Source organism: Mesoplodon bidens (assembly GCF_964165515.1).
Source record: "Mesoplodon bidens genome assembly, chromosome: 2".
Taxonomy (NCBI): Eukaryota; Metazoa; Chordata; class Mammalia; order Artiodactyla; family Ziphiidae; genus Mesoplodon; species Mesoplodon bidens.
Genome location: NC_138177.1, coordinates 76,992,972 through 77,016,873, shown reverse-complemented (window position 1 = coordinate 77,016,873; position 23,902 = coordinate 76,992,972). Strand labels below are relative to the sequence as shown.

The 23,902-nt window shown below is 38.3% G+C and overlaps 1 protein-coding gene across 4 annotated transcripts in view; it reads right to left on the bottom strand.

The window, feature by feature from the left end:
• The window catches only part of ARNT (aryl hydrocarbon receptor nuclear translocator), a 66,681-nt gene extending 52,925 nt beyond the window's left edge, over positions 1–13,756 (bottom strand). For all 4 annotated transcript variants that reach the window (XM_081225917.1, XM_081225918.1, XM_081225919.1 and 1 more), the window contains exon 1: positions 13,604–13,756. In XM_081225917.1, coding sequence (XP_081082043.1) covers positions 13,604–13,628 — 25 coding nt within the window. In that variant the 5' untranslated portion in view covers positions 13,629–13,756. The remainder of the gene's footprint in view (positions 1–13,603) is intronic.
• Positions 13,757–23,902: the final 10,146 nt, after the last annotated feature.

Here is a 23,902-nt window from a genome sequence, read left to right as displayed (position 1 = left end):
GACCAACAGAATAGAATACAGAGCCCAGAAATAAACCCTCACATATACGGTCAAATGATTTTCAACACGTGTCACAACCGTTCAATGGGGAAAGGATAATCTTTTCAACAAATCGTGCTGGGAAAACTGGATACCTGCATGTTAAAAAAAATGAAGTTGTATCCTTCCTTACATTACCTCATATACAAAAATTAACTCAAAGTGGATCAAAGACCTAAATGTAAGAGCGAAAACTATGCAACTCATAGAAGAAAACAGGGAAAAAGCTTCACGGCACTGGATGTGGCAATTTCTTGGATATATCAAAAGCACAAGCAACAAAAGTAAAAAATAGATAAATTGGACTTCATCGAAATTAGAAATTTTGTGCATCAAAGAACACTGTATCAACAGAGTAAAAAGGCAACCCACAGAATGGGAGAAAACAGTTGTGATCCATATATGTGATGAGATTAAAATCCAGAATACATAAAGAACTCCTATGACTCAACAACAACAAAAAAAGACAACCTAATTAAAAAATGGACAAAGGACTTGAACATATGTTTCTCCAAAGAAAATATACAAATGGCCAAAAAGCACATGGAAAGATGCCTAACATCACTAATCATTAGAGAAACGCAAATCAAAACTACACTGAGATGTCACCTCACACCCATTAGGATGGACACCATGAAAAAGAATAATAATAATAATATGTGTTAACAAGGATGTGAGGAAATTGAAACTCTTGTACACTTTTGGTAGGAATGTAAAAGCTGCAGCCACTATTGAGAATAGTATGGAAATTCCTCAAAAAATTAAAACTAGAATGAATATATAATCCAGCAATTCCACTTCTGGGCATATACTAAAAAGAATTGAGGGGCTTCCCTGGTGGCGCAGTGGTTGAGAGTCCACCTGCCGATGCAGGGGACATGGGTTCGTGCCCCGGACCGGGAAGATCCCACATGCCGCAGAGCGGTTGGGCCCGTGAGCCATGGCCGCTGAGCCTGCGCGTCTGGAGCCTGTGCTCTGCAACGGGAGAGGCCACAACAGTGAGAGGCCCACGTACCGCAAAAAAAAAAAAAAAAAAAAAAAAGAATTGAAATTTGAAAGCAGGGTCTAGAAGAGACACTTGTACAACACCCATGTTCAAAGCAGCATTAGTCACAATAGCCAAGAGGAAGAAGCAACCCAGTGTTGATCAAGATGAATGGATTTTTAAATACGTAGCATATACATACAATGGAATACTATTCAGCCTTTAAAAAGGAAATTCTGCAACATGCTACAACATGGATGAACCTTGAAAATATTATGCTAAGTGAAATAATCCAGTCACAAAAAGACAAATACTACAGGATTCCACTTATATAAGGTACCTAGAATAGTCAGATTCATAGAGTGTAGAATGGCGGCGTGGGCTGGAGGGACTGGGGAACAGGAAGTAATTGTTTAATAGGTACAGAGTTTTAATTTTGCAAGATGAAAAAGTTCTGGAAGTGGATGGTGGTGACGGCTGCATAACAATGTGACTATACTAATGCCACTGACCTGTACACTTAAAAATAGTTAAAAAGAATATGAAAAAGAATGTACATATATAGGTATAACTGAGTCATTTTGCTGTACATCAGTAATTAACACAACATTGTAATTCAGCTATACTTCAATTAAAAATAAATTTTAGGGGCTTCCCTGGTGGCGCAGTGGATAGGAGTCTGCCTGACAATGCAGGAGACAAGGGTTTGTTCCCTGGTCCAGGAGGATCCCACATGCCGCAGAGCAACTAAGCCCGTGCGCCACAACTACTGAGCCTGCGCTTGAGAGCCCATGAGCCGCAACTACTGAGCCCGTGTGCCTAGAGCCCAGGCTCCCCAACAGGAGAGGTCACCGTGATGGGTGGCCCGCGCACCACAACAAAGAGTGGCCCCCGCTTGCTGCAACTAGAGAAAGCCCGTGTGCAGCAATGAAGACCCAACACAGCCAAAAAGAAAGAAATAAAATAAAAATTGTTTTTAAATTGTTAATAAATAAATAAATTTTTAAAAAGTTAAAAAGGCAAATTTTATGTGTATTTTGCCACAATAAAAAAATTTCAATATATAAAAAAATTTTTGAGGTGGATCTATATCATTGAAATGGAAAGTTATTCACCATATATGATTATGGAAAAATAAGCTACAGAAAATTATATATAATATAATCCTTTATAAAGTTTATATGCATAACAAAAGCCTGGAAGAATTCATTTCTATTTAGTGCATGCCTATTATATGCCAGGCATTGTTGCAGGCCCTAGAGATAGAACAATAAATAAAAGAGACAAAAATCCTAACTTTTTTTTACATGTTAGTAGAAGAGAAAGATAAATTGAGAAATGATTAAAATATAAAATGGGTTGATAATATGAAACTGACATTTTATAGGTAAAAATGGATAGTCATTTCATTTGATTTGACCTAACAATATGTTATATAGTGATAAATGTGGAGAAAAATAAACTAGGGGAGTCAACGCAGAAATACATAAATGTTCCAGCAATTTTAGATACTGAGGGAAGACCTCGCTGAAAAGGTTAACATTCAAGGAAAGGTCAGAAGGAGGTAAAGGAACAAACCATGCAGGTATCTGGGAGAAATGCATTCCAGGCAGAGTGCAAAGACCCAGAGGTGAGAGCATGCCTAAGTTCTAGAAATGGTGTGGATGACATCATGGCTAGAATGGAGTGAGCAAATGTTACACAATAAACTATTAACAGTGGTTATCTATGGGATGGCATTTAGAGACTCCTATATTTGATTTTCTACATATCCATTTCATTTTCTCTTTTACATTAAACATATATTACTTTTACAATCAGAAAATGCGTGATCCCAATTTTTTAAAAAGAAAATTTATGTGCATGTGTCTATGTGTGTGGCATGCGTTGAAAATCTGAGAGAACACAGCTCAAACTCTAAAGTGAGATAAATCTAGATACCAATCCTAGGGTTACCACTTACTACGTATGACCTTGGGCAAATTATTTAATCTCTCAGGGTTTATCTGTAAAATGTAGCTAATAACAGTACCTATCTTTGGGGAAGATTAAATTAGATAATGCATGTGAATAGTGCCTGACACATTGTAAAGTACGCCTTAAACAGTAGCTTTGTAAAAATATATCAAACACCAATTTGTTAACTGGTTTTGCCATTACTAGTTTTTACATTACAAAAGTAATATATTAAAATATGGATATACAGAAAATCAGATATAGACGTCTCTAAAAATACTCAAACAATACAGAAGCAAACAGTCAAAAGTAAAATCCTCCACACATATACCCCAACTTCCCCCATGGGAAAATGCTGTTAACATTTTGATATGAATCCTTCTAGACCTTTTTCTATACACCATATATTACAGGGTTTTAGCAATGTTTATATAACAAAGGAGAGGGACCATATTATATTTATTCTGAAACTTTTATTTTTTCCCAATTAACAATGTATCTTGGAAGGTATATCATGTCCATAAATACTGTTAGCTCATTCTTTTTAAGTTATACAGTATTTCATAGTACAAATGTACACATTTATGACATTCAAACTATCACTATCATAAATAATGTTTCAATGAATATCCTTGTATATCTTTAAGCAAAGATGCCAGTATTACCTACAACTAAAAAATTTCTAAAAATGACTCGCTGGATCTAAAGGAGCATATTTAAAACTGCCCATTACCCTCCAGGAAGGTCATACCAGTTAAGAACCTCACCAATGGTATCAAATTATCCATACCTCCAACAGCACTGGACCTTAGCAATCTTCAAATTTTTACTAATTTTCCAGGTATAAAATGATTATCATTGTTGGTTTGATGTGGATTTCTCTATCATTAGTAAAACTGAGTTTACTTTATATGTTATTACTATTAACTTTTTCTAGTTAAATTTTAAATAGCTAATATATGTAACTTTCCTAAGAAAAAACAAAATTTTCCCATAAAAAATAAATTCCATACTTTCAATAATAGGTTTTTATGGGATCTAAAGGTTTGAGAAATTTAGAGAAAAAAAAAGATAATTGAGATGGTTTAAATTAAGGTCTGACACACTCCCTAGCACAGAGAAGGTACTCAACAGGAAGGAAAAACTAAAGGAAATAAAGCTACCAGCCAGCCAGCCAGCCAGCCAGGAAGTTTCAGAGAAGTAGGTCAAGCTGGACCTCAGAAAAACTAAAGAAGAGGAAAAAGGCACACATAGACAAAAGAACATGAGCAAATCATAAAGGGAGGTATGAACATAGCTGTGAGGAGGTGTAGGGAAACAGGCCTAAAAAGAGCATAGAGTCTGTATTCAGGAGAAAATATAAGATGTCAAATTCTAGCCAGCCGTAAGAAGGCCTTGAATGCCAAGATGAAATCTTAAATCTGATTCAATAAGCAACTGAAAGACAAAATATATTGTTAAGTGAGAGTGACAAGAAGAAAATATAAATTAAAAGATTAATTTGACAGATTTAAAATTTGAATAGAAGCAAGGAAACTAGACTAATCAAAAATGAGGTGGGGGCCTCCCTGGTGGCGCAGTGGTTGAGAGTCCGCCTGCCGATGCAGGGGATACGGGTTCGTGCCCCGGTCTGGGAGGATCCCATATGCCGCGGAGCGGCTGGGCCCGTGAGCCATGGCCGCTGGGCCTGCGCATCCGGAGCCTGTGCTCCGCAACGGGAGAGGCCACAAGAGTGAGAGGCCCGCATACCGCAAAAAGAAAAAAAAAAAAATGAGGTGGGGGTGTAGAAGGCAGGGCAAATGAAAGCTAAAATAAAAAGGATTAGTTTGATATCTGTTTAAGCAGCAGGTGGATTCCCAGATCCTCTCCCTGTCCCTTCCAGCAGGGAAAATGCCCCTCCACCACCCAGTCAAAAAACTGATTTATTCTCTGGAGAGTGTAAACCAGAGGTCCTCTGGACTGGGGAACACCAGGCAAATTTGAAAGTGAGGTTACAATACTGAAAACAGGGAAACTAACAGCAATGTATGCAAAATGGACGTGTCCTTTTGTACTGCTTCTTTCCTGTATTCCATGTTTCCTCTTTCTTGGTTTACTCTCACCTATTGGTAAAGTTCATCCCCTAGTAAGTTTCTGAGAAAGAGTGTAAGGGAGACCTTGGGTATGTGAAAATATCTTTCTTCCACTTCACTAACTGATAGTTTGCCTAGGTATGGAATTCTAAGTTGGAGATTACTTTCGCTCAGAATTTTGAAGGCATTGCTCCGTTGTCATCTATCTTCCAGCGTGACTACTGAGAAGCAAAACTAATCTGATTCCTTCTTTTTTTTTTTTTTTTTGCTGTATGCGGGCCTCTCACTGTTGTGGCCTCTCCCGTTGCGGAGCACAGGCTCCGGACGCGCAGGCCCAACGGCCATGGCTCACGGGCCCAACCGCTCCGCGGCATGTGGGATCTTCCCAGACCGGGGCACAAACCCGTGTCCCCTGCATCGGCAGGCGGACTCCCAACCACTGCGCCACCAGGGAAGCCCTCCTTCTTATTTTTAACTGACCAATTTTCTTCTCTCTGGAGCTTATAGGATACTCTGTATCTGATGCTGAAATTTCATAATAATGTGCCTTGAGTGGGTGAGTTTTTCATTAATTGTCTGGCTCCTTCAATTCGAAAACTCTTGCCTTTTACTTCTGGGACATTTTATTTAATCGAAAGTTAAAAGTTTGGTTAAAAGAAATAAAAATGGATGTCGTTGGGGAGAAGGAGCTGAGAGAAGGGGGTAGAGGACTGCTGTTTTTATAACAAATCATGTAACACTAAGTCATTAAATATATGCATGGGTAATTTTTATTAAAATAATTTTTAACATATATATGTTTAAATAAATCTATTTTAAGAGTCACAGATATAGAAAACAAACTTATGGTTACCAAGGGGGAAAGGGGGAAAGGGATAATTTGGGAGATTGGGATTGACATATACACACTACTATATATAAAACAGATAACTAATTAAGAACCTACTGTATAGCACAGGGAACTATACTCAATACCCTGTAATGACTTATATGGGAAAAGAATCTAAAAAAGAGTAGATATACATATATGTATAACTGATACACTTTGCTGTACAGCAGAAACTAACACAACATTGTAAATCAACTATAATCCAATAAAAATCAATTTAAAAAATTAATAAATACATCTATTTTGGGTATATATTTTATATGGTTAAAATGTTTCATATGTTTTAATATCCTTGTATGTTTAAAAATGCTTTTTCTGTGTGTGTGTGGTTTGCGGGCCTCTCACTGCTGTGGCCTCTCCCACTGCAGAGCGCAGGCTCAGCAGCCATGGCTCATGGGCCCAGCTGCTCCGCGGCACGTGGGATCTTCCCGAACAGGGGCACAAACCCGTGTCCTCTGCACCGGCAGGTGGACTCTCAACCACTGTGCCACCAGGGAAGCCCAAAACTGCTTTTTTTTAATGCAAAAAAAAACAAGACGTGATCACAAATCAGATAAATACATAAAAGAATCCAAACACATCTAATTGCTTAACCTGGGGAACTGGAAAAACTGCAATAGTCACAAAAGATACAGAAAAGTTAGGAAGGTCAGCAGATCTGAAGGAAATACTGGTGACCATGTATATATATATATATATATATATATATATATATATATATATATATATATATATACACATATATATATATATATGTATATTACATGTTACAGTTATTCAAATAGAGTTTTTTTTTTAAATAGATGAAAATACAGGAAAAGAAGCTTATGTGAGAAGACAGGAATAAAAATTTTAGAGAGTCTTCAATATATAAAAGATAAATGAGGGAAGGAGATACAGTAGTTACCAAATAAATGTTTAATTGAGGCAGGTAGGTGGGCAAATAGAAATGAAGGAAGTTGACTGGCTTACTAATTAATTAATCAATTAAGAGTTCCAGTCCCAGGAGTGAGACTAGAAAAGGAGAAGCATAATGAACAAGAAAAAGAAAATGAGCAGGCCTAAGGAACAAAGAAGGAAGAGTCAGTGAGAAAGAACAAGCAATGCAGTGACTCTGAAGCCAAATTCAATAAGTTCATCAAAAAGGGACAATTATGGGGTATGAAGAACTAGGAGAAGGATTCCAGTAAGAGTTAAGGATTCCAGTAAAAGTTATTTAAAGAGGTGAAAAACAATTATGAAGAAAGAATACAAGAAGTTATAGAAAAGATTTTAGGAACTGCAACACTCTTCCAGCAACTTTTTCAGCACCTTGCACTCACTTCTCCATCCAAGCAACTGTGCCATCCTGGCTGTCGGATGCGGTATTTCACCTTCTTCATCTACTAAAAAAGACAATACCCCACCCTCCTCCTCCTCAAAAAGTATCCATTGTGCCACATCTCTGTAGGAAGTGACTTTAAGTCACAATGGAGAAAGTCTTATAACTTAGTAATTAAGAATACTGACTGTCTAAAAACCACAAATAATAAATGCTGGTGAGGATGTGGAAAAATAGGAACCCTCAGACACTGTTAGTGGAAATGTAAAATGGCGTAGCCACTGTGCAAAACTGTATGGAGGTTTCCCAAAAAAGACTAAAAATTAAAGTACCATATGACCCAGCAATCCCACTCAGGGAAATTTATCCAAAAAAAAAAAGAAAACACTAATTTGAAAAGATACTTGTACTCCAATGTTCACAGCAGCATTATTTACAATTGCCAAGATATGGAAGCAACCTAAGTGTCCATCAACAGACAAATGGATAAAGAAGATGTAGTACATATAAACAAAGGAATACTACTCAGCCATAAAAAAGAATGAAATTTTGCCATTTGCAAAAACATGGATGGACTTGGAGGGTATTATGTTAAGTGAAATAAGTCAAACAGAGACAGACAAACAGGGTATATCACTTACATGTGGAATCTAAAAAATAAAACATACTCCTGAATGTAAGAAACAAGAAACAGACTCACAGATATAGAAAACAAACTAGTGGTTACTAGTAAGGAGAAGGAAGAGGGGAGGGACAAGATAAGTGTAGGGGATTAAGAGCTACAAACTACTATATATAAAATAAATAAGCTACAAGGATCTATAATACAACAAAGGGCATACAGCCAATATTTAATAATAACTATAAATGGAATATAACCTTTAAAATTGTGAGTCACTATGTTGTACACCTGAAACATATAATATTGTACATCAACTATATTTTAATTTAAAAAAAGAAAAAAAAACTCCTATAAAAAAAATTTTGACTGTGTAGATGGACTGCCAGCAATCAAAATGTCTCTACACACCCCCCCCAAAAAACTGTCTCTACCCCCTACTAGCTATGTGATTTCAGACAAACTAATTATTCACTCTGTGCCTTAGTTTCCTCATCTGAAAACAAGAATATTAATATATACCACATAGGAGTCTTGTAAAGATTAAAAGAGGAGACTTCCCTGGTGGTCCAACGATTAAGAATCCGCCTTCCAATGCAGGGGACCCAGGTTCGACCCCTGGTCAGGCAACTAAGATCCCACATGCCTTAGGGCAACTAAGTCCGCACACCACAACTACTGAGCCTCCATACCACAACTAGAGAGTCTACATGCCACAACTATTGAGCCTGTGTGCTCTGGAGTCTGTGCACCACAACTAAGACCAGATGCAGCTAAAATTAAATAAATAAATAATTTTTTAAAGGAAAAGATTAAATGAGATAAATATATGAATATTAAGTGAGGTAATATATTTAGAACAATATCTGGCATATAATTATTGTTAGCTATTATAAATTCATGATGTTAATAGCTTAATTAGTGTTATCCTTTCAAAGGTATTTTCATATTAACAGTGCATAAAGATATGAACCTCCAATGCCAGGTTTTACAACATTCATTTATTCAACAAACATTTACTGAACTGTAGTCCTACATACTAGGCACCCCTGAGAGCAGTAGAGTGCTGTGGTGAACAAGGGAGTTAAAGGTCCTACTCTCATGGAACTTAAATTCTAATTAAGTTGTTAAAGTCATAAACTTAGTTTGTCTACTCAACTAGAGAAAATGTGAAGGGACGAATACAAAACGAAGAAATGATGAAAAGAGATGCAAATTTAGAGAATTTATTTGGAAACTAAGAGATGGTTTCTAACATACAGAATAGCCAACAAAACAGGAAAGTGTAGCCTGGCATATAGTAAGAACTTAATAGATGTTTAATAAATGTACCAGTTCCTCTCTCTAGGTTTGTTTTCTTACATGTAAAATGATAGGAGTTATCTTGAATCCAACTCCAATATTCGTTGATGTCTACTTATTGAAATCATCACGGCATATTAGGCAGCATTCTTAAAAACAGATGGCTGTACAGGCAGGGTCTATCATTGGGTGTGGATCATGGGCCCAAATAGACTCCACTGAGCTCAGGCCTTGCATTTCACAAGAGCTTTAAATGTATTCCTTTACTGTTACATCTAAATAAGATCAGCTATACAACCACAGAGACACTGGATAGCACTGACAGAAATGTCACCCTTGCACCTCTATACAGGACAATACCGCCAGGGAATTAACATTTAAAATGAATATTGTAAATAGCCTGAAGGGAAAAAAAAAAAAGATGGTTCCAAAGACAGTTTCTACAATTAAGGATTCAAATTTTACTAGTTTTGAAATTAAATATGCCCAAAATGTCATAACCTAAGTAAAATCAAGGAAAAAGTGTTTAGTTTCCTTGAGTGTTGCAATTTAGTTTTTTGAAGATCAACCACCACTTGGTACTGTGGAAATCCCTATTGTTACTGCCTTAGAAGAAAGTCATCCATAGCAGACAACCACAAAAGACTTTCACAAAACATCCATGAAACAACATATTCTCATCTGTTAGTGGATTGTTTGAGTAGAGGAGTAGGGCTGGAATGCAGAAAACTAAAGTGAGAGACCACTATTTCAAAACAACAAGAAAACTAGAGTTCCAAGAATGCAGAAGTATCTACTTCTTAATTTCTAAAAAAACAGAAAAGATTCAGTTTGGTGGCACAATTCGAACAGCATAAAAAGTATATGGAGGGCTTCCCTGGTGGCGCAGTGGTTGAGAGTCCGCCTGCAGATGCAGGGGACACGGGTTCGTGCCCTGGTTCGGGAAGATCCCACATGCTGCAGAGCGGCTGGGCCCGTGAGCCATAGCCGCTGAGACTGCGCGTCCGGAGCCTGTGCTCCGCAATGGGAGAGGCCACAACAGTGAGAGGCCCGCGTACCGCAAAAACAAAAAAACAAAAACAAAAACAAACAAAAAAAAAAAAGTATATGGATTCAGGTTCTTTTTCAAAAATGTTAATTGTATTTCAATTGCTGAATTAGTAAACTATGTTTAAACAATTTTGAAAGAGGTTTTTGCAATAGAATATAATTTTTAAAGTATCTTGGCATCGTAATTTTATACTGCATAAATTCCTATTTTCCCGTATCTGAAAAAGGTTAAGTAAAGGTAATGGGTAAGAATTCTGCTAATTGATGCTTTAAAAACTATAATTTATGGAGGTAAAAATTATGTGAAAAAAAAAAGTTTTCCTAAGTGTCAGCCTTACAAACCCAAACAAGTGTTCCTTCCTTTGCCTTCTACCCATTCTCTACCCACAATAAATGGTATCTAATACCACAAAAAGAGGTCCCTGGAAAAGAGAACACCAGAATTAAGGGAGGAGAAAACTGCACTCCTAAAAATTCATTCACATCTCTGGTTTGAATACTGAATTATAAATCAAATAACTAATCTGTTCCCAAACAGTGCCTTAGCTGATGCTATTTTACATTTACATTACATTACATTTACATTACAAATCACACATGCAATTTTTTAAATGTTTCTCAAAAAGTATTCCGTAGACAAGAAAGATATAGCCTAAGACTTCAAGGACCACCTACCCACTCGCTTCTACTTGCCACTGGTAAGTAGAATTAGTGAAAAAATAATAGAATGTGAAGAATTATCAATTATGCAGAAAAAAGCCACCACCACATTAGAATTATTACTTCAACATAACTCTTAGATTGTGGAGTATAAACTATATCTTACTCTTCTTTTGATCCAGCACCATGTTAAGACATAGAGAAAAATGCAAAGGAACCAGGTCCCCTGCAAGACCCTGAAGGGACACCAACAGTCTCTAAATCAAACTCTAAATACAACTAAAATGATCATCAAGTATTGTTATTAACACTAAGGATTAACTTAAATGAAGCTTAGAAGAGTTAAATAATTATTACCAAAATTCTTTGCAGACATATGTGAGGACAGAACAAACAAGAACCATAGGGAAACTTAACTAGCAAAATGACAAAGCAGAAAAAACTCAAAGAAATCAGTCTGATGTCCCTAGTCCCTAAAATGACTCTAAGGAGAAAAGGTTTGACCATGCAACAAAGAATTCTGACCTGAAAACCATTTACTTTATTTTCACTGAGCACAGTTCATTTCCACCCTGTGTCCCTGTATTTATGGTCCTCATTTCCCAAAATGGAACAGGCTATCAAAAACTCCACAATGCAGCTATGATCTCTGCCTTTTGATACAAAGGGGCAAAAAGAGAACTGAAGGAAGAAAATGCACTTTCTAATTTAATTATCATGTGTTAAACTTGGGATCAATAACTTGGGAGAGATGGGAGAATTATCCAACATCAAAAAAGAACCCTAGGGCTTCCCTGGTGGCACAGTGGTTGAGAGTCCGCCTGCCGATGCAGGGGACACGGGTTCGTGTCCCGGTCCGGGAAGATCCCACATGCCACGGAGCGGCTAGGCCCGTGAGCCATGGCTGCTGAGTCTGTGCGTCCGGAGCTCCGCAACGGGAGAGGCTACAACAGTGAGAGGCCCGCGTACCGAAAAAAAAAAAAAAAAAAAAAAAGAACCCTAAAAACTGCAGAAGCAGGTTGCCAAAGGGCAATAAACAAAGTAACTGTTTCATCATAAGCAAGGATTCTGCACAAATGAATGTTTTTTTCTGCTTACAGTTTTAAGTTGATATTGATCAGCTAATGAAAATGGGTCAAGAGATTGTCATTCTGGTTACTGTTGTTTAAAAAACAAAACAAAATAAAGCAACCCCACCCACACTGCTGGTAAAAAAGCTTCTGACATATGCACTAAACTTGTTTACCCAGGCCACCTCTTAATAAGAGAAATGCTTTGCAACTTGACTAGGGTTATATAAGTATTTTGCAATGTGTTAACAGTTTAAAATCTTGTTTATTTACTCCGTAGTTAACAGGTTATTTTACTTCAAGGTCAGGTCTGCCATAATAATAGCATCTTTCCGATTTTATTCCATCACTCAGCACTTCCTGCAATGCAATTTTAGCTATTAACTTTATCTCCTTTCCTCTTAAAAAATTTAAAAGATTTAAAAATATGATATTGACATGTGACAAACTAACTTCTTTAAATAGGTCTGTTCCCCGAAACACTGTAGGAAAGACAGTAAATTTCAGTGATTCAATTGTAATAGCAAAACCTGAGTACTGTAAAATACTACTGCCTTTCAGAGACACGAAAAAAATCCAATTTAAGTTTTAACAAGGGAACAGCAGTGAATCCTTCCCACTACCATATTTTCAAGTTATTCACCCCCACCTCTCGCTTCTTTTTTAAGGCTATCAAAGATAAGGATTTCTGGGAAATAGCCAAGGTCAGCAAAGTAAACTAGGATCCCTTCAATGAAATACTTCCTAGGGAGAAATAACTGTAATGTACTGGAAAGAGGACTGGGACTAGGAATTTGAAGACCTGATCTGTCTAGACCTGCTGCTGCACTACACCCCATTCCATCTTTTAGACATGACTGACTAGATTTTTAACGTTCAAGCTCCCACTTTAGAAGAAATGTTCATTGAGAAATAGCATGAACTGAACTTTTCTTAAAGAATGGGAACTGCCTTGTCCCACCTAACAAGATTTAAATCTGGGTCCTGGATGCTTGCTGTTGGCAAGATCTATCCTGTAACTCAAACATTACACAAACCTCTGCCTTCGGCAGCTAATGACACTAGAGGCACCTCTTAATACATAAACGCAAGTTTCAAAGGATAGCCCTCGGATGGGGGGGAGGAGGTACAGCTTCTTTTTTTTAAGAAACTGAATATGAATTAAAATTTTTTTAATTTAAAATCTAAACGTTTGGAAGTAATACCTCCGCTAAACAGCAACGTGGTCCTATGAGTCCCAACTACCTTTAAAGTAAAACGAGCCACACTGCCCACAGTTATTTGGCATCAAGCAGGTCCACAGTGGGCAGAAGGCTGAAAGAGGACCACATCGCACACCAGAAAGCCGCCACAAGAGTGGAGGCGGGCCAGCCCCGCACGGACAGCTGCTCGAACAGAACTCGGGGCAAGGAATCCCCAACTCCCACCCGCCTGCTCCCTCCCTCCACCTCGGGTCTCCCCTGTTCCCCAGGGGCGGGCCCCTCCCCCAGGTTACTCCCCTCCCCCACCGCCCCGCAGCCACCCCCGCGCTTCCCAGCGCCCTCAGCCCCAACTACGGCCCCTCAGCGATGGGTCTAACCAGTTGCCAACCCCTTCAGCCCCTTCTCCTTGAGAGGCACCCCAGTCCTCCGTCTCCTCACCGGGGTTAGCAGTAGTCGCCGCCATAGCTGTAGATGCCACCGCCGCCGCACCCCCCCCAGTGGGAGGAGCCACCGCCAAGGAACCGGGGGGAGGGGGAGGGGAGAGCCACTCCCCAGACGCGGCGCCGTACTGCCGCCAATGCTACCGCGGAATCCAAGATGGCGGCTGCAGCAACCGCCCCCCGCCCCACCGTCCCCAGCCCCTACGACGGAGAGACCCGCCCCTAGAGGGGGCGGGGTCATCACCAAGGCCAGCCTCCTCGGGAAAACTGACCAATAGAATAGACCAGAAGCGGGGCTGGCCACGGAGCCCCCAGCCAGTCCAGTGGAGGAGGGAGGGCGAGGAAGAAGTCCAGCTGTCTCTCTAATTCCGCCTCTTCTACCTTAGAGGTCAGCGATCGAGTGACGTCAGTGAAAAACAATTTTACTAAAAAGCTTCGCTGGGGGGTGGATTCGCCTGGTTGGCGACTCTGCAGATGATTTGTTTTGTAAATCTTCTTTAGGTGACCTACTGCTTAAACTTCACTTAGTGATTTGTAATCCTTTCTAGTTTTTTCCTCTTTTAAGGACCTTTGTCCCTGGTGGGAAAAAGTTCAGCAAGTTTGAATGCCTGCTATAGAACTGGTAGTGTAAGAGGATCTGGGCGCTTATGTCTGGTGGGGGAGATACCGACAGCCAAAACAGGAGGCAATGTATTTTGATTAAGAGTGGGATGACTTCCTTTGATCAACGATAGGGACATAGTGACAGGTTTTTAGTAGAGAAGTGGTAAGATGATTGCACAGATTTATTTTCTAATAATAGGAAGCATTGAACACTTCGAGCCAGACACTGTCCACACTGCTTTATAAGTACTTATTTAATCCTCATAACAACACTGTGAGGTAGATTCTATTATTTACATTTTGCAGATAAGGAAACAGAAGCAAAGAGGTTAAGCAAGGGACACCCAGCTGGTAAGTAGTGTTGCGGGAGGCAAACTGAAGAAGGCTGACTCTGGGAATATATTCCACCCATCCTCCTGTTTTAGCACTACAGTGTACTACCTTTTCACACATCTTTCATAAATTGTCTAACATAAATTTATTCTAATTTTAACAGAAATCCCATTATGCTATTGAGCATCTTTGAATTCTTGTAGGTTGTATATGTACTACAAAGATTACACAGATCCATTTCTCTCATTTAGTTATCAGTATAGTTTATCTCAGCCAAGGTATTTTAATATAATTCATATATTATTGTTTACATTTGTTAAAATTAAATTTTTCTTTGTTACCATTTTGTTGTGTTATATTTCCAGTTCACCAAAAAGAGAAAAATCATTCACTCAAATGAAGTACATTGAAGCATTAGAAGTAGTGGTGAAAAAAGGTAACAAGTACTTCAATTCAAATTACGTATTAAAGATAGCTAGCTATTAAACAAGACTGCAGTGCAGATATAGAATATGAATTATTATGTGGCTTTACATGTGGTAAGTTGATCCAAGCAAGAAAAAATAAACAAGTAAACAGTAAATAGGAAGTACAACTATGAAGATCTAAAAATTGGATTTTATTGGGCTAGCATCCATTTGTCCCTTGCCCACTACACCTCGACTGTTAGGAAATATTGTCAATGACTTGGAAAGCCATCAAAGCCTTCAAGTCAGTTTTGACCCAAATACAATAACCTCATCGCCAAGAAATGTATTTTTCTGGAATAAAAGCAATGTTTTCCAGAATGAAATAGATGAACTTGTGGATAAAAAAAGATCAAGTTACATCCCTCATTTTTAAAGAAAATGGTAAAGGTCACTTTGTTTCAGAGATAACTTGTGCAACTAGCTACACAGTTAATAATAAATATTTTGCTTGGAGAAAGTATAACAAGCTATTGGCAAAAATCCCTAATCAAATATCAATATCACACAAAATCATGGTATACAACATGAAAGGGCAGTATCACCCTGTACTTGCTAAACAGACGTTTATCTTATGAGTGGACGCACTGATGGACACAATATGAATCATTTCACAGTGTATATGTGGTACACAAGGAAAGATGCCCAGAAATTTCCTGTTTGGTTTATCATTAAAAATTCAGGTTATAGAAGAAGACATTTTCATTTAGAAAAAATTTTCACTTAAAAAATTATTTTGTGAAGTATGAGAAAATCTGAAAAAGGTAGCTTATGATCAAAACTGATGGGGTTGGGCTTCCCTGGTGGCGCAGTGGTTGAGAGTCCGCCTGCCGATGCAGGGGACACGGGTTCGTGCCCCGGTCTGGGAAGATCCCACATGCCGCGGAGCGGCTGCGCCCGTGAGCCATGGCCGCTGAGCCTGCGCGTCCGGAGCCTGTGCTCTGCAACGGGAGAGGCCGCAGCGGTGAGAGGCCCGCGTACCCCCCGCCAAAAAAAAAAACAAAAACAAAACTGATGGGGTTGTAGCTTTGGGTGTACAAAGGATATTATTCCTACAATAAGTGAAATGTCAGTCCACTTCGTGTTTTATTCAGAGAACATTGGTAGTCAAACAATATTTCTCCTGATTCTTATTTAACATATAACAAAGTAGTGTAAACTGTAAACATATTACTATGTATATAGTAATAGCAGCCAGTAAGCATAATCATTGAGAAGAAACAGGCAAATGTTAGAACACTGGTTTTTCCACAATAAAGTATGGAGGCCAGTAATGGGGAAGGTGCTCTCACAAGTTTCTAAATAAGGGCTGGAGTAAAAATCCCTTCTTTACTATACAGATAATGCTAACAAAAACTATTTTAATTTTTCCAAATAGGCTTGTTCAAATGGCTTATCTGAGCAACATTTTCATTATTTTTATTAACCTGAATTATTACTTCAAATTCTAAATGCCATGATTTTTAATGTTAAGAACAAAGTATCAGGATTTTTCGGGACTTTCCTGGTGGTGCAGTGGTTAAGAATCTGCCTGCCAATGCAGGGGACATGGGTTCAAGCTCTAGTGCAGGAAGATCCCACATGCTGTGGAGCAACTAAGCCTGTGTGCCACAACTACTGAGCCTGCACTCTAGAGCCCCGAGCCACAACTACTGAAACCCGCACGCCTAGAGCCTGTGCTATGCAACAAGAGAAGCCACCGCAATGAGAAGCCCATGCACTGCAAGGAAGAGTACCACACTCTCTCTGCAACTGGAGAAAGCCTGTGCGCAGCAACAAAGACCTGACGCAGCCAAAAATAAATAAATTAATTTTTTTTAAAAAGAACAAAGTATCAGGATTTTGTAAGAAAACCAGACTTTTATGCAAATGCCTTTACTGCCAGGAGTTTATTATTTCCCAATACATGATAATTTTCTTTCTTATTAAGAGAAAAAAATGGATGACACATTATTCAACATATTTTCAACCACATCCAAATGTTGCAACTGTACGGAAAAAATGCTTTTCAGAGCTGAATGCAATCCATGCAATTGAATACAACTCCTACTCTTTCCCAACTTGAAATCTTCAATTTTTTAGGTTGCCATATGCTCTTCTACTTAGGATCTAACACTACTAAAAAGTGTCTTCAATTAGAAACTCCCCATGACACTAGATCCATGCTAGATTCAACTGTTCAGAATTATCTAGTAGCCACCAAACACTCATTGCAGTATCTGACAAGCTCATTGTGCATTTAGATTTTCTAATTTTAGTAGAAATAAAAATTAAGAAGTCTATTCTGAAACCTGCCCATTGCACGTGTATTCAGCTTGCCAATATTAAACAGTTACCATTACTACTATTAAATTTTTAACTATCACAAGTTTTTTGGTAAGTTCATGGTAAGCCAGTTTTTTTAATTACTTCAAATGGTGGTCTGCAGATACATCAGTTTTACTTAGTCTTTCCAAATAGAGTTGCTAGATTTAGCTAATAAAAATATAAGCTGGCCAGTCAGTTTGAATTTCAGATAAACAACAAATAATTTTTTAGTATCAATGTGTTCTAAATATTGCATGTGGCGTATTTATAATTAAAAATATTCATCTTTTACCTGGAAATACTACTTCTCGAAGTTAAAATTTTAAAGAACACTGATCCAGGTTATTTTGGGGAGGGGAGAGACTAGAAGCAGGAAATACACTTAGATGGATTCTACTTTTGCAGAAATCCAGGGGAGAAATTACAAGGACTTGACATAGGTCAATGGAACTGAAAAGAAAATGATTGCCACAAATACTGTTGTGACCGAATAATCAACAAGGCCTACCATGTAATTGTAGATGGAATGAATGGAAGCTGTGATGTCAAAGAAGTCTTTTGGGTGATATCAATGACAGAGACAGATGCTAACTGGAAGTTCAGATTTGTTCAGTTGAAGTTCAATTGTTGGATTGCTTGGTGGGAAAACCAGGTAAAAATGCTTATTAAGCATATGGAATTACACGACATCTGTGCAAAAGAGAGGATAGGACCTAGACCTCAATTTGTGCATCAGCAACAAGAGACTTGTGGTTGCAGGAATGATAGCACAAAAACTAAAACAGGTAAGAAAAAGGACACAAAGAACACCTCAAGAAATGCCTGTTACCGTCAAAAATAAATCAATGACGTTAGAACACTCCTTCACACCGTACACAAAAATAAACTTAAAATGGCTTAAAGACTTAAATATATTTAATAAGACATGACACCATAAAACTCCTAGAAGAGAACATAGGCAAAACATTCTCTGATGTAAATTGTAGCAACATTTTCTTATGTCAGTCTCCCAAGGCAATAGAAATACAAGCAAAAATAAACAAATGGGACCTAATCAAACTTATAAACTTTTGCACAGAAAAGGAAACCATAAACAAAATGAAACAACAACCTATGGAATGGTAGAAAATATTTGCAAACAATGAGACCAACAAGGGCTTAATTTCCAAAATATACAAACAGCTCATACAACTCAATAACAAAAAAGAACCCAACCAAAAATGGGCAGAAGGGCTTCCCTGGTGGCGCAGTGTTGAGAGTCCACCTGCCGAAGCAGGGGACACAGGTTCGTGCCCTGGTCCGGGAAGATCCCACGTGCCTCAGAGCAGCTGGGCCCGTGAGCCATGGCCTCTGAGCCTGCGCGTCCGGAGCCTGTGCTCCGCAACGGGAGAGGCCACAACAGTGAGAGGCCCGCGTACCGCAAAAAAATTTTTTAAAAATGGGCAGAAGACCTAAATTCACATTTCTCCAAAGAAGACATGCAGATGGCCAACAGACACATGAAAATATCCTCAACTTCGGTAATTATTAGAGAAATGCAAATCAAACCTACAATGAGGTATCACATCACACCAGTCAGAATGGCCATCATTAAAAAGTCTACAAATAATAAATGCTGGAGAGGGTGTGGAGAAAAGGAAACCCTCCTACCTTGTTGGTGGGAATGTAAATTGGTACAGCCATATGGAAAACAGTACGGGGGTTCCTTAAAAAGCTAAAAATAGAGTTACCATATGATCCAGTAATCCCACTCCTGGACATATAACCAGACAAAGCTATAATTCGAGAAGATACATGCATCCCAATGTTCATAGCGGCACTATTTACAATAGCCAAGACATGGAAGCAACCTAACTGTCCATCAACAGATGAATGAACAAAGAACATGTGGTACATATATACAATGGAATACTACTCGGTCATTAAAAAAGAATGAAATAATACCATTTGCAGCAACACGAATGAACCTAGTGGTTATCATACTGAGGTAATTCAGAAAGAGAAAGACAAATATCATATGATAACACATATACGTGGAATCTAAGATGTGATACAAGTGAACTTATTTACAAAACAGACTCACAGACATAGAAAACAAACTTATGATTACCAAAAGGGAAAGGGAGGAGAGATAAATTAGGAGTTTGAGAGTAGCAGATACAAACTATTATATATAAAATAGATAAACAACAAGGTCCCACTGTATAGCACAGGGAACTCTATTCAATATCCTGTAATAAACCATATTGGAAAAGAATATGAGAAAGAATATATATATATGTATGTATAGCAGAATCACTTTGCTGTACATCAGCATTGTAAATCAACTGTACTTCAATTTAAAAAAAAAAGAAATGCCTGTTCCAGGTTATGGAAGAAGGAAGAGGCAACCTGGAAAGAACAGGGCAATGGAAGCCAAAGGAATTTCAAGATAAAAGAGTTTGAGCAACAGCATCATATGTTCAGAGATGAGGATGAACAAACCTAAGGGAAGTAGAAGGAGTGAAACCCATATTTCAGATGAGTGAGACATGATTAGAAAGTGAGTAAATACAGGCAGGTTGTTAACATACACCAATTTCTCAAGAAATATGGCAATTAAGAGAATATACTCAAACAGTTTGGGGTGAGGCATAGGGTAGGGGTAGAGATATAAAAATATGTCTACAGACTAAGCTTGTGGAAAGGGGCAAATGAAAAATACAATTAAAAAATGCAATAAAATATATGTGCTCAAGAAAACAAGTAAGACTGATCTTAGTAGGGACCAGGAGATAGGTTGGGCTGCGTGCGGAAGTGTTACTATCAGAAAAACCAAGGCACCCTTTTACTGAAAATATATAAACATTTTGAACTAGAAGAAAGAGAAATTGACAACTCATATGCAATGGCTTCAATTCTCAAAGAGAAATAATAGCTGAAACTTCCACTGAGAATAAGAGGTAGAAATGGTGTTGGTTGTAGCTGTACAGCTGTAGGCAATTGGTTAGGAAGTGTATGGATAAAAAAGTATGAATACAAAGATTGTCAAATGCTCTGAGGGCCCAAAGTGAGAAGGCATAAATTTTCGTGAAACTATGGAGCATTGTTATTACTTTCTCTGCCAATACTCAGAAGCCTGAGGAAAGAAAGGAAACAGAGCAATTTACCCAGAATTGGAGAAATGACTGACAAATTAGATCAGTATCTTGGGAATGGAAGATTCTAGAGCTGCAGAAGAAGTACAGTTTACAAGTGTGTGGAAGGGAGTGAGACTGCTCAGGGAAACAAGAGAAGCCAGAAAGAGGTTATCGGGCTGAGAAAAGAGGTTGAATTATGGAAGCTGATGTTGATAAAGAGCAGATTCAAAAATGAGAAATTGGGACTTCCCTGGTGGCGCAGTGGTTAAGAATACGCCTGCTAATGCAGGGGACGTGGGTTTGAGCCCTGGTCCGGGAGGATCCCACATGCCGCGGAGCAGCTAAGCCCGTGTGCCATAACTACTGAGCCCACAAGCCACAACTACTGAAGCCCGTGCACCTAGAGCTGTGCTCCGCAATGAGAAGCCACTGCAATGAGAAGCCCGAGCACTGCAACGAAGCGCTCATCGCAACTAGAGAAAGCCCGCGCGCAGCAATGAAGACCCAAAAACAAATAAATAAATAAATTTATAACAAAAAAAATATGAGGGATTGGGAGTGGTAGAGGATAGGAACTAGGAAAAGCACAAATCAAAAAAAGTTATAAGTAAAAATATATTTTAATTATATGTGTATGTATATATATAAGAATATATAAGAATACATATATTCTTCAAATCAGTAAGTGAAAGATGAATAGCCCAGTTAAAAGAAGGGAAAGGATAGGTAACAGAAAATCTACAAAAGATGTTCAAACAATAGAACTTCAAATACCATAGTCTTTAGGGAAATGCAAGTTTCTAAGAAACTAAGATATTATTTTTGCCTGTTAGATGGACAAGTATTTCAGAGATTGAAAGTAATCTATATTGGTGACACTGTTAAAAAAACAAGAATGAAGCATAAATTGCTATAACATTTTTAGTGTGTAATTTGGCAATACCTATTAAAATTCTGGATGTTCATATCCTGTAACCCAGCATTTATATTTCTAATATATTGAGGAATGTATGCCACAAAATATTTCCACAACTACCCAGAGATATATGTACAGGATATCCATTGCAATGTTGGTATAATAGTAAGAAATTCAAGGGACTTCCCTGGTGGCGCAGCAGTTAAGAATCCACCTGCCAATGCAGGGGACACGGGTTCGAGCCCTGGTCCGGGAAGATCCCTCAGAGCAAGATGCCACGGAGCAACTAATCCTGCGCATCACAATTACTGAGCCTGCGCTCTAGAGCCTGTGAGCCACAAATACTGAAGCCTGCATTCCACAAGTACTGAAGCCCACGCGCCTAGAGCCCGTGCTCCGCAACAAGAGAAGCCACCGCAATGAGAAGCCCACACACCGCAACGAAGAGTAGCCCCGGTCACCACAACTAGAGAAAGTCTGTGCGCAGCATCGAAGACCCAATGCAGCCAAAAACAAATAAATTAATTAATTTAAAAAAAAATTTGAGACAGCCCAAATGCCTATTTATAGAGAAAATGGACCATGGGATATCTATGTAATGGAGTACCTGCATGCTCAGCAGCCACTAAAAAGAATGAAATGGATTTATATGTATTAAAATGGAAAGATGTCCAAGATATACTGTTAAATGAAAAAGCATAAAATAAGTATTATTTTGTAAATAATAATAAATTATGGTAAATATAGAAATTGAAGCTGGAGAAATCCACCAAACTGTTAACAGTATATCTCTAGAGACTGGGATTAATAGGAGATTTCTATCTTTTGGTGTGTATGTCTGTAATGTTTGAATGTACTATGACTTTACATTACATTTATAATTATGCAAAACAGAAAGATATAACAATTTTGTTTTAAGGTCCATCACTAAATAGATGGTACCTATTATAGTGAGTGGTTTTGTTTCAGGCTTTAGTTTTTCCTGGAAAGAAAGAGATAATACCCTTACCTTCCCTCAGTTCCTTCAAACAATTTGAAATGGTACGGGCAAGGGCAAGAGAAATTTGGAAACTGAAAATATTTTTTAATTGCTATAATTAGTGTTACCTGGGAAAATAAAAGTTTGAGGGCTGGGACTACACTTCATTCTCCATTCTGTCCTCAGGATCCAGCACAGTGATTGACACACAGTAGGCATTCAGTAAATATTTATTAAATATAGCACATCTTTCAGGAGAGTTACTTTTTTAAGGTGTGATGATAGTTTAAAATTTTGTCTAATTGAAACAAATTAATTTTGACTAGATAATATGCCCATGGTACAATATAAGCCACCCAATTCTCACCTTGAAACACTGGAGTGCGTCTCTCCAGAAATATTCTGTATACTTATAAGCATACACATACACAAACACACACACACACACACACACATGCACACACATCCTATGGAAGTTTTTTTAATGAACCAAATAAAACCTAAGAGGAAATAGTAGTAAATTTTGCATTTGAAGTATATGTACATGTATAATAACTAATGCTAAGTGAAATAGTTTTGACTTTTCTGATCCAAATGTCCTAAGTAAATTCTTTTTGAGGAAAAGGGGAGATTTTAGAGCTTCACTGATCTTGTTGGCAAGTAATTCTCAAACTTGAGCATACATTGCGGTAACCAGAAGGGCTGGTTAAAACACAGGAGTCGACACCTCCAAAGTTCCTGATTCATTAAAGCTGGAATGGGGGTTCAAGAATTCACATTTCTAACAATTTCTCAGGTGATGCTACTAATGCAGAGAATCATCGCAGAGACCAAAAAAGCTGGCTACTGACCCAACTTCTACCACCCATGTGATCCTACTTAAAAGGTATTACTTGAGCCATTAACCTTGGCTGCCCCAGCCCTAGCAGAGTTGTGGAAATATACTTCTACTGATCTAGGCTCCAATTTAATCTAGTGGGATCACTTTCTCACTCACTATGGGAGTGTCTGAAACTTGATCCTGTTTTAGTTGAACTATTCATGATGCTTCTGAGTTCAGTGTGGGAGTGGGGAAAGGAGAGAGTCACCAACCACTCTCCTTTTGTAAGAAGGGGTTGATGAAAAGGGGAGAGGCTGCCAAGAGATGTGCTTGAGTAGGAGGAGACTGCCCTACCAACAGCCAGCCTTGGATATCACTCTCTCAAAAGGTAAGTAACTACCTGTATTGCCTTCCTGGTAACGTTTTTATGGGAATAATTCCAACAATTCTTCTGAATTTAATAACACCTTTCTACAAGCTTGGGGAATACTAGGGAAATGACTGAGGGAAGTAAAGAGATTTTTTTCCTTAGAGATTTTTTGAAAAGCGAAATTTTCATTTGAGAGGGGATGTCTTGGGCACAGTCGTGTTTGAGGCAAATTAGGGGGAACTTCTGTTAGTCCTATTAGCTAGAGGAAGTCTTTGATTTTAGGGATTATCGTTAAGAAAACTTCATTATTGTATTTCTTCACCATCACCTCTCCCTCCAGACTAAACTTATGGCCATGAAAGAATCTAGGTCTTTTTAAGTTT